This window comes from Pinus tabuliformis, chromosome 6 (genome assembly GCF_031772625.1).
Source record: "Pinus tabuliformis cultivar Carrire ecotype Pingquan chromosome 6, CPIR1, whole genome shotgun sequence".
Taxonomy (NCBI): domain Eukaryota; kingdom Viridiplantae; phylum Streptophyta; class Pinopsida; order Pinales; family Pinaceae; genus Pinus; species Pinus tabuliformis.
Window position 1 is genome coordinate 1,837,484,888 of NC_142292.1, and position 13,537 is coordinate 1,837,498,424.

Genomic DNA, 13,537 nt, shown 5'->3' on the forward strand with positions numbered 1-13,537 from the left:
ATGACGAAAAAAATGGTTCCAAGCTTTTGATTCAACATCTTCATACATTTTAAGCCATTCAATTGGACCCATCACCTTGGGAGGAGCTTTATTTTCAATTTTTCCATCAAATTGATTCTTTAGGCAATTTCTGAACTTATGTTCCGATAGTAGAAAAATCTTGTTGTTTACATAAATAACTGTGTAAGTCTTTAGAATATCACCCTTGAAATTGTTTTGTGCATCTTGGACACGCAAAATTTCCTTTTGCTTGAAGCCATGTAATTAAATAGCTAGTTTACATAAGAAAATAATAATGTAATATTTATATACAAGTTGAATTAAAAATAAATTATGATGTATTGCAAATATGTAGATTATCTGATCTCTTACCAAAACAAACACCAAGTCCTGGGAAATCATGAATTGTCCAACGTAGTATGCCACAAAACATGAAGGAACTATTTGATGGAGTGTGTGATATGTCATACATTTTTATGTCTTTCCATAACAGTTACATCTCATTAATAAAAGGCGCAATGTAAACATCAAGTTTTTTCACTTGATGTTTTCCTGAAAAGATAAGAGTTAGCATAAGGTGTTCATTTTTAACACATCCATGGGGAAATATTGTATACTACCAGTGCAACTAACCAAACACTATAATATGAACCTAGGAAAGAGAAAGGGCACACTCCATTCATTGCAAGTCCTAACCTAATACTGTGAGGTTCATCTTGAATTTCTTGGCCATTTTTCTTCTATATGTTTCATTGCTTTGGAGTCCATAGGAATTTGCATGAATCCGTCTTTATTCTTGTTCTTTGTGTGTCAGTGCATTAATTGTACAATAGATTTACAACGAAACGTTTAATGTAGTCTCAGAATAATTGGCATGCGCCATAAAACCTTATTTGGAATGGTAGGACCTTATACATATGTACGATATCTTTTCTCTTTGCAAAGAGAGCATTCTTCATTGTTTTTATTTTGATCTCTATATAAGATAGAATCATTTTTACATGCATGAATTTGCTTATATTCAATCCCCAACTCAACCAACAATTGATGTGCTTCTCTACAACTTGACCACAACACATTTTTCAAACCCACGTGTTAGAAATGTCATTTATAGGCACTGTTTATAGACCATAATTTAAAATCCACCAAAAATAAATTTAATTGAAGTTAATACTTAAATTCTAATTGAGGACAAAAATTGACAATGCAAAACTAGAAAAATAATTCAAATTGCTTTAGCAAGGTAGTGAAGCTCTTGCCTGACCAACCAAATAATGACTTGATTTCCAATGTGCATGAAAGCTTGGACGTTTTACTCGCCCCCAATTTGAGCACGATTGACCAACCAAATAATGACTTGATTTCCAATGTGCATGAAAGCTTGGATGTTTTACTTGCCCCAATTTGAGCACGATTGTCTTGTTGCTTGCTTAATTGATTCATTAATGTTGATATCATCATAATTATGTTGATGGTACTTTCCCTCTATCTACATCATCATTATTATGCATAGGATCATCACCCTCATCATTGTTTCCTTCCCCAAATAAACTTGTGAGCATTTCGTTCAATCCTTCTTCATGCATTACATTTCCATCAGCATCTCCACTATGAACCATGTATGGCATGTCATCAATGTATGTTAATTTCATCAATTCTTCAAATATTTCATTTCGTAGTGCTTTCCTCAATGCTTCTCTTCTTCTCCTAGTATGGTTTAAAGGATGAATTGGATCATCCCGTTGTATCCTTAACAATCCAGTTGGATCTTGATCATAAGTAGGTGTATCATCAACATTATTGACCTATAATTAAATATAGCCATTATTTAATGTTAAATAGCAATTATTGGATAAAACACATATCGTTTTCAAAGATATATGCAATAAATTACTCAACAAAACAACATTAAATATACATTTATACAATAACTAAAAAATGTTATTTTTAAATAAATTGTTATAAAAACATGCCACAACAATTTCATATTCTTGGATTTTCTACCTCAGGAACATCCACAAACAACAATTCTCTCAAAGTATTCATCCAAGCATGTAGTATGATTCATGTAGTATAGTCATGACCAACCTCTTATTCATTGTGTTGATTTTTTATTATATCTACAAGCTCCATTGCCATATCCTTTTCCACCCATTGCTTTTTGCATGATGTAATTACATAAGGTAGGCCACGTCCATATGCAGATATTTGCATTGGTCTATCAAAATGACTAAACTCCTCATTTGTTCTGATTGCATTGTCAACCTAAAATAATTGATACATGCATTATTTTTTCAAGGTTAGAAAATAGACTATATATCTATGGTTGAATTGATTTATAACACCCACAAGTTATAACAATTGTATCAAAGTATTCGTCCTATGTTTTATCATCATGACTAATCTCTTGTTCATTACCACCCGTTTCTATTGAATTTTCAAACTCAACTATCATTTCTTCCACCCACTTTGTCATGCAACGTGCTTTAATAGTATGAGGTCCACCCTTGTGTACATATTTTGGTTGTTTTCTTGTAAAAAGGTTCAACTTTGTATTTGTTGCAAACCATTTTCCACCTAAAATACTCAACCTATAATATTTTCTCTCAAGTTTGAATAATAAACTATATATAAACTACTAGGTTTATGAAAAAACAAATGGTACACTAAATTTCATTTGATTGATATTTCATAAATTAATGTGATATTTAAATACTTGACCTCCCAAATCATATTGTTTGTCTTCATTGGAAATAACTTCATTTGTTTCTGTGGCATCCCCTAGCTCTAGGTCCTACAATACACAACAATGATAGCAATTTTTATTGAAGTCATCTATAAGATTGTTATAATTTTACTTCATTTGTTTCTGTGGCCTCCCCTAGCTCTAGCTCCTACAATACACAACAATGATAGCAATTTTTATTGAAGTCATCTATAAGATTGTTATAATTTTATTTCTTATTCTGTTATTTTAATCATTCTAATTCTAATTTTCATGTTAGCCATTCTTCTGACACTCTTAAGATAGGACACTCTTAAGATAGGAGACCATAGTTGATCAATCCAAGCTATTTTGGGGAATTAGGGTTGTATATGGACAAAAAATTCCCAAAATCCTTGTGATAGATTTAGACACAAATAAGCATAATGTTTTTTAGTACATAGGCATCCATATAACATTGACATCAAGGAAAGAAGGCATATAAACAAATGAGCAAGTAATGGCTTCAGTTATATTAAACAATGTAAACCAAATGAACAAGGCTCAAAAAGTTCCTAAGGCTTACTAGGGCAGGTGCCTTATCAAGATCAATCCCAATCTCGTGCTTGGATACAATGAAACCTAGTAATCTCCCCGCTTCCACCAAAAATACACCTTTGTGTGGATTCAACCAAATGTTGTAGTAACGACACCGAAAGAATATATCACAAAGATAAACAAGATGGTCACCTCGATGCCGTGATGAGCTCGAGATCGTCGACTTGATACAACGAAACCTAGTAATCTCCCCGCTTCCACCAAAAATACACCATTCAACCAAATGTTGTAGTAACGACACCGAAAGAATATATCACAAAGATAAACAAGATGGTCACCTCGATGCCGCGAATGAGCAAAGAGATCATCCATGTAGGCATGAACAATATGTTTTATCATTTATGTCGAGGAAAGCATAGGCCATAGCCTACTGGAAAATCGCCCCAGCATTTTTTAGACCAAAAGGCAACTTACAATAGGCAAAAGTACCTCAAGGACAAATGAAAGTCGTCTTATGTTGGTCACTTGTTTTGATCGTTATTTGATTATAGCTAGAGAAGTCATCCATAAAAGAGAATGCCCCTTATACAATGCAATCATCGATAATTTGATCGATAAGGGGGTTGGATAGTTGTCTTTTGGACAAGTTGCATTTAAATCCCTATGATCAACGTAAACATGTAAGGTCCCTTACTTTTTGACAACTGGGACTAAATTGGAGACACAATCAGCCAGAAGAACTGAATATATAGAACCAACTTTGAACGGTTTTTAGACTTCAACCTTGGTGGCTGTTGCTTTTCGAGGGTGGACTGGCCAGAGTTTCTATCGAAATGACTTGGCTCCACGTTAAGTCTTAATCTCATGTTTGACGATTTTAGGATCAATGCCAGTGATTTCTTTGTAGGACCAGGCAAACATATCACAGAATTCCCAAAATAGATGCTTATAACTAAAAATCTTAGTAGTATTGTCACCCATATCGACATTTTCCATGATACATGGTTTAACTGAGATATCAACAACAATGGTCTTTGAGATATTCCCCAAGTTCCTTTAAACTTCGTCAGATGAAATAGGGTTCGAGGATGGACTTATTACTTGATCTATATAGCTATATATAGAAACACACACAATCCACGTTGGATCTTAAGCAAACACAATTCATCCTCTACAACAAAATCTTTTTTTACCAAATACAAGACAAGTTTTTTATGATCTTAACTCGGAGAAAGCTATACATATTACATAGCTATACCTTCCTGGAATGTTCTGGTTATGCTAGCATCTAGGTCGCGGCAAGAAACTGTGCCATCTCGATTTCTGCTCTTAACACTGTAGAGTGGAAAGTCACACTGGGAAATTTTCCTTTACAATGTGTGTAATGCTACAATTGGTTCAATAGTTAAAGTTTGGTAATGAATGAGATTAACATGAGGTACTGGAAGGAAAATATGCAAAAGAAGGAAAAATTAAAAATGTATTGTCATAGCAAAATCTACAACATACAATGCAAACGATCATTTTTCCTGTTAAACAAAAGTATTATTCGCATGGGCACATTAATCTCTCTAATTCTCAAGCTTCACGCTATTCTAATACCAAGTCAAATGGATATACAAAGTAAAACAATCATTGTTTATCGCTTACTCTGGTGATTACAAATAGAAATTTTCTTTTAGTGCCTTACATTTCCTCTATGGTCAATTTTTCTGTAAACAAATCAAGCTCACTTGAACCAAAACATCAAGCATAGATCTCTTGGATATTAGGCCAAAACATCTACTATCAAATCAAAAAACTGATCATTAGAGCTTTGAAATAATAGCTTACTAAAGTTCATCGCAACTGAATTTCTGCTCCAACTCTAGTGTTTGTTTTTCTTCACTCTTGGCATCCGGCCTATCAATCCAACTGACCAGTTTGCCATCCATCATATATGATCTTCAGTTTGGTTTGCACACAGATAACCGCATCTCAACCCAAATAGTCTCTCTAACTATTTGTTCTTCTCTCATTTGCATTTGCGTCAATGGAACTATCTAAATTATCCGCAACTTCTAAACTTTAATATACACGGACCTTTTCCCACCATTCCCTTCTATACATAGATCCCCTATCTCTTGAATTATAGAATGTAACTTACGATTACCATATTTTACCAGAGAAATTTTTTTCCTGAAGGCCTTCTCATAACTGGATGCGATACGTTTAAGGCATAACTTTCCTCCGTTCATAGAAACAACCCTCACGATCTCATCCTTAAAAGCATTGATGTCCTCGGTCTGCCTTGGGGACTCTGAATCTATTATTTTTTCTTCAGAGCACAAACCTTGTTTATCCGCATCTGCAAGCAACAATTTCTGAACTGATCACATAAACAAAGATTAAACATGACAGTAATTATTTTCTGTTTTAGGTCTATTACAATACTAAACATATTTACCTAGTAATATAGAACATCTATTGAAACCGCAGAAGTTGAAACTTCATTGAAACCCCCATTTTATAGACAAGATCCTGGGAGCAGATTTGAAAACTTCTACTCTACCTGGTAATTTACCTATTGTAAAACAGCTGTAGCCTTTGATTACTTTGTCATTCAAATTAAAACCACGCTATATTTTTTGGGCATATTTACAAAATGTTTCCTTGAAAGAACAGTGCAATTTGTTGTAGAAGACTGTTTCATAACTAGCTCAATTAACCTCTAAATTTTGGTTCCCTAATACACAGTTCTTGTTGTGAAGCCTAAACATTTTTGTAGTCGTCTGAAAACATGTTCAAAACTCTTAAGATTTATAATGCTTATCTGACCAAACAATACTTCAAATGGACATTAAAAATTGCTGTGTTGAAACTCAGCGGCTGAAATTGTTCCCTGGATAGGGTTGTCAAAACTTCTGAAAACAGTGGCTGACACTGTTTCCTGAATAGTGTCGTCAAAACTTCTGAAAACATATTCTATACATCGCATTTTCCTTTGGTATTTATGTGAATGGGCATTCCTTGTGGTGGTCCCCTGCCATTCTTGGTGCAAACCTCTATGGCTTTCACCCTTTCACCTTGGTATCTTCTCTCCTAAAGCCAAGGACAATATTCCCTATAATCAACTGAAGCAAACTTTTAATCTGAGTAATTCAAATAAATTATTTTTGTAAGATTTAGACTTATTTGAAACCATTGTTGCAAAACTCATACTTGGGAACAACTCGATCAAGGTCAAAGAATGATTCCAAAAAATGACAAATAATAATAAAAAGCAGAAAATCCCAAGTCACTGGATTTGACACCCTGGGGTGGTAAACCAGTTTCAGGTGTAAATTAGAATGTATATTTGTCAATCTACATTGGAATCTCAAAATCTTAAGTTACCAAATTCGACACCCTAGAGTGGCAAATCGACTTCCAGTTCAGATTAAAATTGCAAAAATGTCAATCTACTTGGAATACTCATGATCTGACAGCATTTGTTGCCCTATCCACTTTGGGCATCTCAAGCAATGTTTCCTTTAACAAAGAACAACTCATGCAAAAGAAAAAATGCAAGAAAAAATCTTGCATTTTCAAGGGGAGAGAAAGGGGGAGTCACATGGCCTGACCACAATCAATGGATGCTTGGTATCCCTACTGTTTTCTCTTTTTAAATCTAGCTCTCTACAAAACCACATGAAAACCCTAATTCCTCTCATTTTGCAGTTCCATACTTTGGAGAGCAAAACTTTGAATAGCAGAGCAACACTTCGGAGAGAATATTTGGAATGCTCCATTGTTAAGATATAAATAATGCGTCAAAAAATGACCCAAACAATTAGGTCAATGAGATTGAAAGGTATATCAACAACGATGAGCAGTGAGATTACTAAAGCAACTCTTGAAAGCTTGAAGCTCAAAGCTGGCAAGTACAGAAAGAAGCTACATAATAGCAGAAGCACAAGAAAATGACTATATCCATCAATACAATGCAGGAGTGGCCTACTCCATAGTCGCAATAGTAGCAAAGATAGAGGAAGAAGAAGAAGCCGCCTCAAGACCTTCATCAGGTGAAGATACCATTGTATCAAAGAAGTAAACTCCAAACTCTATGTCTACCACAAAGATGAGGCCTGTGCACTACCAGAGAATATCCTCGAGAAAAAATCCAAAGGTAAACCTTCAAACAACTAGATGAAACTCTCCTATTACTTGAGGCTACTAGGAGACATTTGGTGATAAAGCATTGAGTGCCAATAATAGGTCAACCAACCAGACTCGTCGACCTCATGGCATTGTTTGGCAACTAAGAGGAAATGCATAGTCTCATTGATCCAATGCCAAATGTGTTTAGGGCCTCAACATGCCTCTTTGCCACAAACAATAGTTGTGATAATAAAATACAATGAAATAATATGCTTGATACGATTAGGCCTACGAGGGTAGTTACATCAAGCGTAAAGTCACCTTCCATACAAAGGAACCATGCATCTCCAATCAAGACATTATAAGACAGAAGTGAGGGAATCCTATGATACTTAGTATAAGGAATGACAACATGCTCAAATCTCATAGTGTAGACAAACCCCTTAATAAAGTGCTCCTTTGATTAACCTCATACAAATGGCATAACTAATAAATCCTATCAAGGAACAAGATGTGATGGACAAACCTATAGTTGACGAAAGAGGAATATAAAAGCCATGTGCTCAATGCTCTCAAGTATTCACAGGTTAGACAACAAGACCATCCCTCAATTACATGAAATGCTCTAGGTAGAAATATATCCTAGAACTAGGGGCAATCCAAATAACTAAAAAGTATCAATAGTGATATCTTCTTTGACCCACCCAATTCAACACATGCTTCGGAGGTTAAAGATGATCAGGAGCATTTGAAGTAACAAAGGTCTAAAAATCAATATCGACTTCACCCAGTACTATTGATTTGGTAGCTTCGAAAGGTCGTTTTCATAGGCTTGCGTCTAGCATGCAGGAGAAGAAGTCCTCTTTAGGTGGTTGTTCAAGAGGAACAACTAATATGATTTCTTTCCTAGGTCTAACTTAGGAAAAGCACATAAATTAATTGAATTGATTAACGCTGCCTAATTGATTAGTGTTGGCTGATTGGGGAAATTTCCAAGGATAAATATTTAATTATTTAAGTGACATAGATCTAATTTCAGCCATTGATCTAAGTGGGTTAGGAATTAATCATAGTCGTCTATCAATTTGGAGATTGAGAGTTAGGGATTTTGCTCAATTTGAAATTATAAAAGAGCCTAAGGGAGAGGATGACGACACAATTGTTTAGGAGAGAATCCAACAGATTTGCAAGAACTTATTGCATGTTTGTGACAAGCTGAAGAAATCAAAGATGAGAGACAAGGGAGAGCAAGGGTTTTTTGAAAGGGAAATTAGTTGAGGCCGATATTTAGAGAGAGGCCAAGTTCTCAAAGCAGGCCGAATTCGTGGAGTGAGGCAGAGTTTCAAACCAGCAGCCGCGTGGAGAAAGGGATGTCGAATTCTCCCAATGCACTGGCCATGTAGGCGAGGGGGACTGAAATTCACAAGTGGAGGCCGAGATCTGCTAGGGCCGAGTTGACTCTAAGGAGGCTGAATTTCTCTTGGGCCAAGAATCCAGTGGGATTTTTCCAAATTCTATTATTGATGTTTTCCTGTATATTTCTAAGGGCCACTTTCTCATGACCGAAGCCCTGAATTTTCCAAAGAAAGTTTAATGAAGGAAAATTTGCTTGGGGCAAATTTACTGTATTTTTCGTGGCTGTTTTTTGACTAATTTTTTGAATATTTCCATTGCAAAATTAGTGAGTTAAAAGTACCAAAGTATTGATGTTTTATAATTTGCAAATTTTATGTTACAACAGAAAATTTAATCGCTGAGTTAAACTAATTTCTAGGGATAGAGTAGTTGTAGGAAACTTAAATCTGAACCTAGTACTTAGAAATTAACACGGTATCAGAGCATTAGAAACTCTAAAGAAAAAATCAGTAGCACAAGCATTATGACAACAAAGTCTATTTAGCAAATTCCATTTTCAGCAAGGGTTTTGTGGCTAAAAGTTTGATTTGGACAAAATGATCTCGAGTAGGTTGAGATTTGAAGACCAGCTCGAAAGGGCATTCTAATTTCAGTTCATGGAAGGAAAGGATCACGATAATTCTCATGGAGAACAGCTTGTGGGAGTTTGCTAAGACCGATACCCAACCTCTTTCTAATGCTGCAGCACAAACCGCTCCTAAATTGAAGGATGTGAAAGTTAGATGCATCACTTTGGATGCCGTGAAGGATCGCGCGATCCCTCACATATCAAGCAAGAAGACAACCCATAGCATGTGGACAGTCTTGACAACATTGCACCAAAGCAATAACCAGAACTGGAAGACGGTGTTGAGAGAGAAGTTGAAAAACACAAAAATGCACAGATCAAACATAGTGGCTTCATACCTCACCAAGATTCAATGAGTTTGAGATGAGCTTGCAGCTGTTGGTGAAGTTGTGCAAGAGGATGAACTTGTTAAGATAGCCTTGAGTGGTTTCTCTAGACAATGGGCTACCTGTGTGTCAAGAATCCTTGCACATGACAAACTTCCTGATTGGACTAAACTATGGGACAATTTCACCCAAAAGGAGATTTAGGAGGAGATTTAGCAAGCAAAAAAGGCAAGGCGAAGGCCAAGAAGAACTCAAGTGGAGGAGCATCTTTAAACAAGAGGAAGGACATAGGCAAAAGTCAAGTGCTTTGCATTTCATAAATATGGATACCATGCAGGTCAATGTGTAAATAAGAAGAAGGGCAAGGGGAAGACACCTATCGCTTCATCTGCATAGATGGATGAGTTAGCCAATAAGTTTGAGAAGGAATTTTCCTTGGTGTCTTGTCTTTCTAGCACCATTACATGTGGGATGTGGTTTGTGGATACTGCAGCATCTTGTCACATAATAGGATCTCATGACCTATTCACCAGTATGGCCAAGGAGCACAAGGACCTACATGTGGAGCTTGGTGACAATGCCAAGTATGCAGTAGAGGGTGTGGGAAACACATCATTTAAGTTGGAGGTGAGTGAATTGTTGTATGTACCAAGGCTTGAAAAGTACTTACACTCAGTTAGCGAGGGAAGACAAGGGGCATGAGCTCAACTTTACGAGAGGACAAGTACTTGTCAGGCCGAAGGGATCTGATCCTAGCATGAGATGAGTAATTGGAGGCAAAGAGGGTAATTTGTATTTACTGAGAGGACAATCAGTAGAAGCCCAAGTGCATGACAGTGACAACCTTTGTGCACTATAGCACAAAAGAATGGGTCACTTGCACTATAGAGCTTTACCATTGTTATGGGAGATGGTCATTGGTCTTCCAAAGTTCAATGTAGAGTTTGAGAGTGCAACGGATGTGCACTTGGCAAGTACGCCAAGGCCGCTTTTCCAAGTAGCAAAAGTAGGTCCAAGGGTGTGTTGGACTTGATTCATTTCTATGTGTGGTCCTATGTCAATGGAATCTATGACTAGATATTGCTATTATGTGACATTTATAAATGATTTCTCTAGAAGGACATGGATATACTTCCTAAAGGCCAAGTATGAGGTCTCTGGTCGGTTCCAAGAGTTCAAAGCTCTTGTGGAGAACGAGATGAGGAAGAAGATCAAAGTTCTCAAATCAAACAATGGGGTGGGAGTATACCTCCAACAAGTTTAAGAATTTTTACAAGGAGGCGGGAATCAAAAAGGAGCTGGCAATGCGATATAATCTGTAGCAGAATGGACTAGCAAAGAGAAAGAACAAGGCTATCATCAAAGTGGCCAAGGCCATGATACATGATCAAGATTTACTTATGTGCTTGTGGGCAAAGGTGTTTGATACAGTTGCGTATTTGCAGAATAGGAGTCCTCAAAAGGTATTGGGAGCATAGTTTTAAAAACCGGCCACAAAAACCGGTAACCGGTCTAACCGGCCGGTTAGAGGCCTGGCCGGTCCGAACCGGCCTAAAAACCGGGTTAGATGCCTCATGTGACCGAAATCTGGCCCTAACCGGTCAAAACCGGCCGGTTCCGTCCTAAACCGGCCGGTTTATGGACAGCCCACCGAATTATGACAAAAAGCACTGTGGTTTTGTGGTTTAGGGGTTTTGGGGGTGAGGGAAAGGTATTTTCCCTCCAAAAACACCCTCACACTTGCTATAAGAGACCCCTCTCACTCTCATTTGTCTCACACAACTGATTTGGAGTGTTTGTGAGTTTGTTTGTGAGCTTGGAGAGTGTGGAGTTTTTGCTGAAGTAGTCATCTTGGAGTTGGAGTTGGAGCTATTTTGGAGATAGTGTGTAGCTGTCAGTGGAGTTGCCATCTTCAAGAGGAGGCTAAGGGAGCTAGTTTGCATTTCCAGGTAAGGATTTGCACTTGATAATTCCTCATTTGAGTCTGTTGTCCATGAATTTTTTTTTGTGTTATAAACTTCTCACTTCTATTATCTACCATCCAGGGAGTCATCATGCCTCCAAAAGCCGAAGATACTGCATGGGCTCATTGTGATATGATTGATGGCAAAATGATCTGCAAATATTGCCAAAAATCCATTCAAGGAGGGGGTATTAACAGGTTCAAGCAACACTTGGCTGGGATAGGAGGCCATGTAAAGCCATGTGGAGCACCAAATGAAATAATAGGGCATATTAGGGCAGAATACCTTCAGAAGTTTGAGACTCAAGTCATTGAACCAATAGAGAAGTTTGTGGCTACACAGTTTGGGAGTCGAGACTCAACCAACTGAGTTTGATCATGATGACTGAGACTCATGAGAAGTTTCAACTTCAAGTGATAATGTTGATCACTAATAACTATTATAGTATTACTATTATCATATATGTAGAGTCTAGACTGAAGTCTTGTAGTAGGCCACTGGCCCCATAGTTTGTAGGCTTTATTTTTGCACTCTAGTGGCCATTTAGAGCCTCATTGCTTATGTATTTTGTCGATGATATGTATTGCACTCGGTGCCATTTTGATATATTCACCTTTAAGGCTTTACATGGTATACCAATGAGCAATCTTTGCAAATTTTGTCTCTATTGGCTCGGAATCATGGTTTTAAATCTTAAAAATAGTTTTTTTTCATTAAAAAATAATTATTTAATGTATTTTTCTAAAACCGGTTCGTTTAGACCAAACCAGTCCCGGTTAGACCGGTTCTGGTTGGTAAACCGATTCATTAGGTGGACCGGTCCGGTCACCGGTTCCGGTTTTAAAAACTATGATTGGGAGACAATACTCCTGAGGAGGCTTCCACAGGAGTGAAACTAGAGGTGAGCCACCTTCGCATCTTTGGTAGTTCAGTTTATATCCACATACCATCAGAGAAAAGGACTAAGCTGGAACCCTCAACAAAAAATGGCATCTTTGCTAGATACAACGAGACTTCAAAAGCCCACGGGTTCTACATTCTAGTGCAAAGGAAGACAATGGTCAAAAGGGATGTTAAATTCAAAGAGGGTAGGGCATTTAAGAAGTCACATGGGTCGAATCTAGCAGTGGCAAAGGATTGGGAGCGAGAGGCTCTGAAGATTGAGGAGGGACCAACAACACCAGCAGTAGAGAGGCAGTCTTCTGATTAGGAAGAGGATAGATTTATTCCTTGGAGCTCTATCAAAAGGAGGCCGAGATGGGCCAAGCAAATTTTGAGGGATGCTAAGGAGCATGTGGAGGCTCCTAGCAGCACTTTCGAGGAGAGTAGATCATCGAGGAGATTTTCCAATTACATGGCCTTAATGAGCAGCATCAGTGAGTCTAATCCTTCTATTTTTGAGGAGGAAGCAGACCAACAGGTTTGGAGGGATGCTATGGTGGAAGAGTTGGAAGAGTACATGTTGAAATTGGCAACTAGGGCCAAACTCAATGTGGATCATCTTATTAATGGCAGCTGATATTTTTCTTGGATCCCACTCATCGAGAGGTGTAGGATTGATCTAAAGATCATCCGATTCCGATAAGTATTCATGGAGATATGATTTTATTTGTGTTATGGGACAATTCGTCAAGGTGGGCCAGCAACCAAATCAATCCCACATGCGCTCAACATTTTAGTATAAAAAGAGATGACTTGAGAGTCATTTCCATCACACACTCTTGTGATCTCTCTTCATTCTGTTTTGGGTTTGACGAAGAAGAGATCTAGAGGGAGTGCCCTAGGATATACATTGGCCTAATGATGCCCTAACGCTGCCATAAAGAGCCCTAGACGTGGAGAAGAAAAAGGTCTTCTAGAAGCACCTACGCTGCCCTATTAC

The 13,537-nt window shown here is 37.4% G+C and overlaps 1 protein-coding gene across 3 annotated transcripts in view; it reads right to left on the reverse strand.

The window, feature by feature from the left end:
- Nucleotides 1–4,877: 4,877 nt before the first annotated feature.
- The window catches only part of LOC149266344 (uncharacterized), a 60,072-nt gene continuing 51,412 nt past the window's right edge, over nt 4,878–13,537 (reverse strand). Inside the window, exon 2 of one of the 3 annotated variants that reach the window (XM_089430341.1) lies at nt 4,878–5,630. In XM_089430341.1, the coding sequence (XP_089286467.1) occupies nt 5,323–5,630 (308 nt within the window). In that variant the 3' untranslated portion in view covers nt 4,878–5,322. The remainder of the gene's footprint in view (nt 5,631–13,537) is intronic. The other 2 variants (XM_089430344.1, XM_089430345.1) reach the window with 2 other exon arrangements.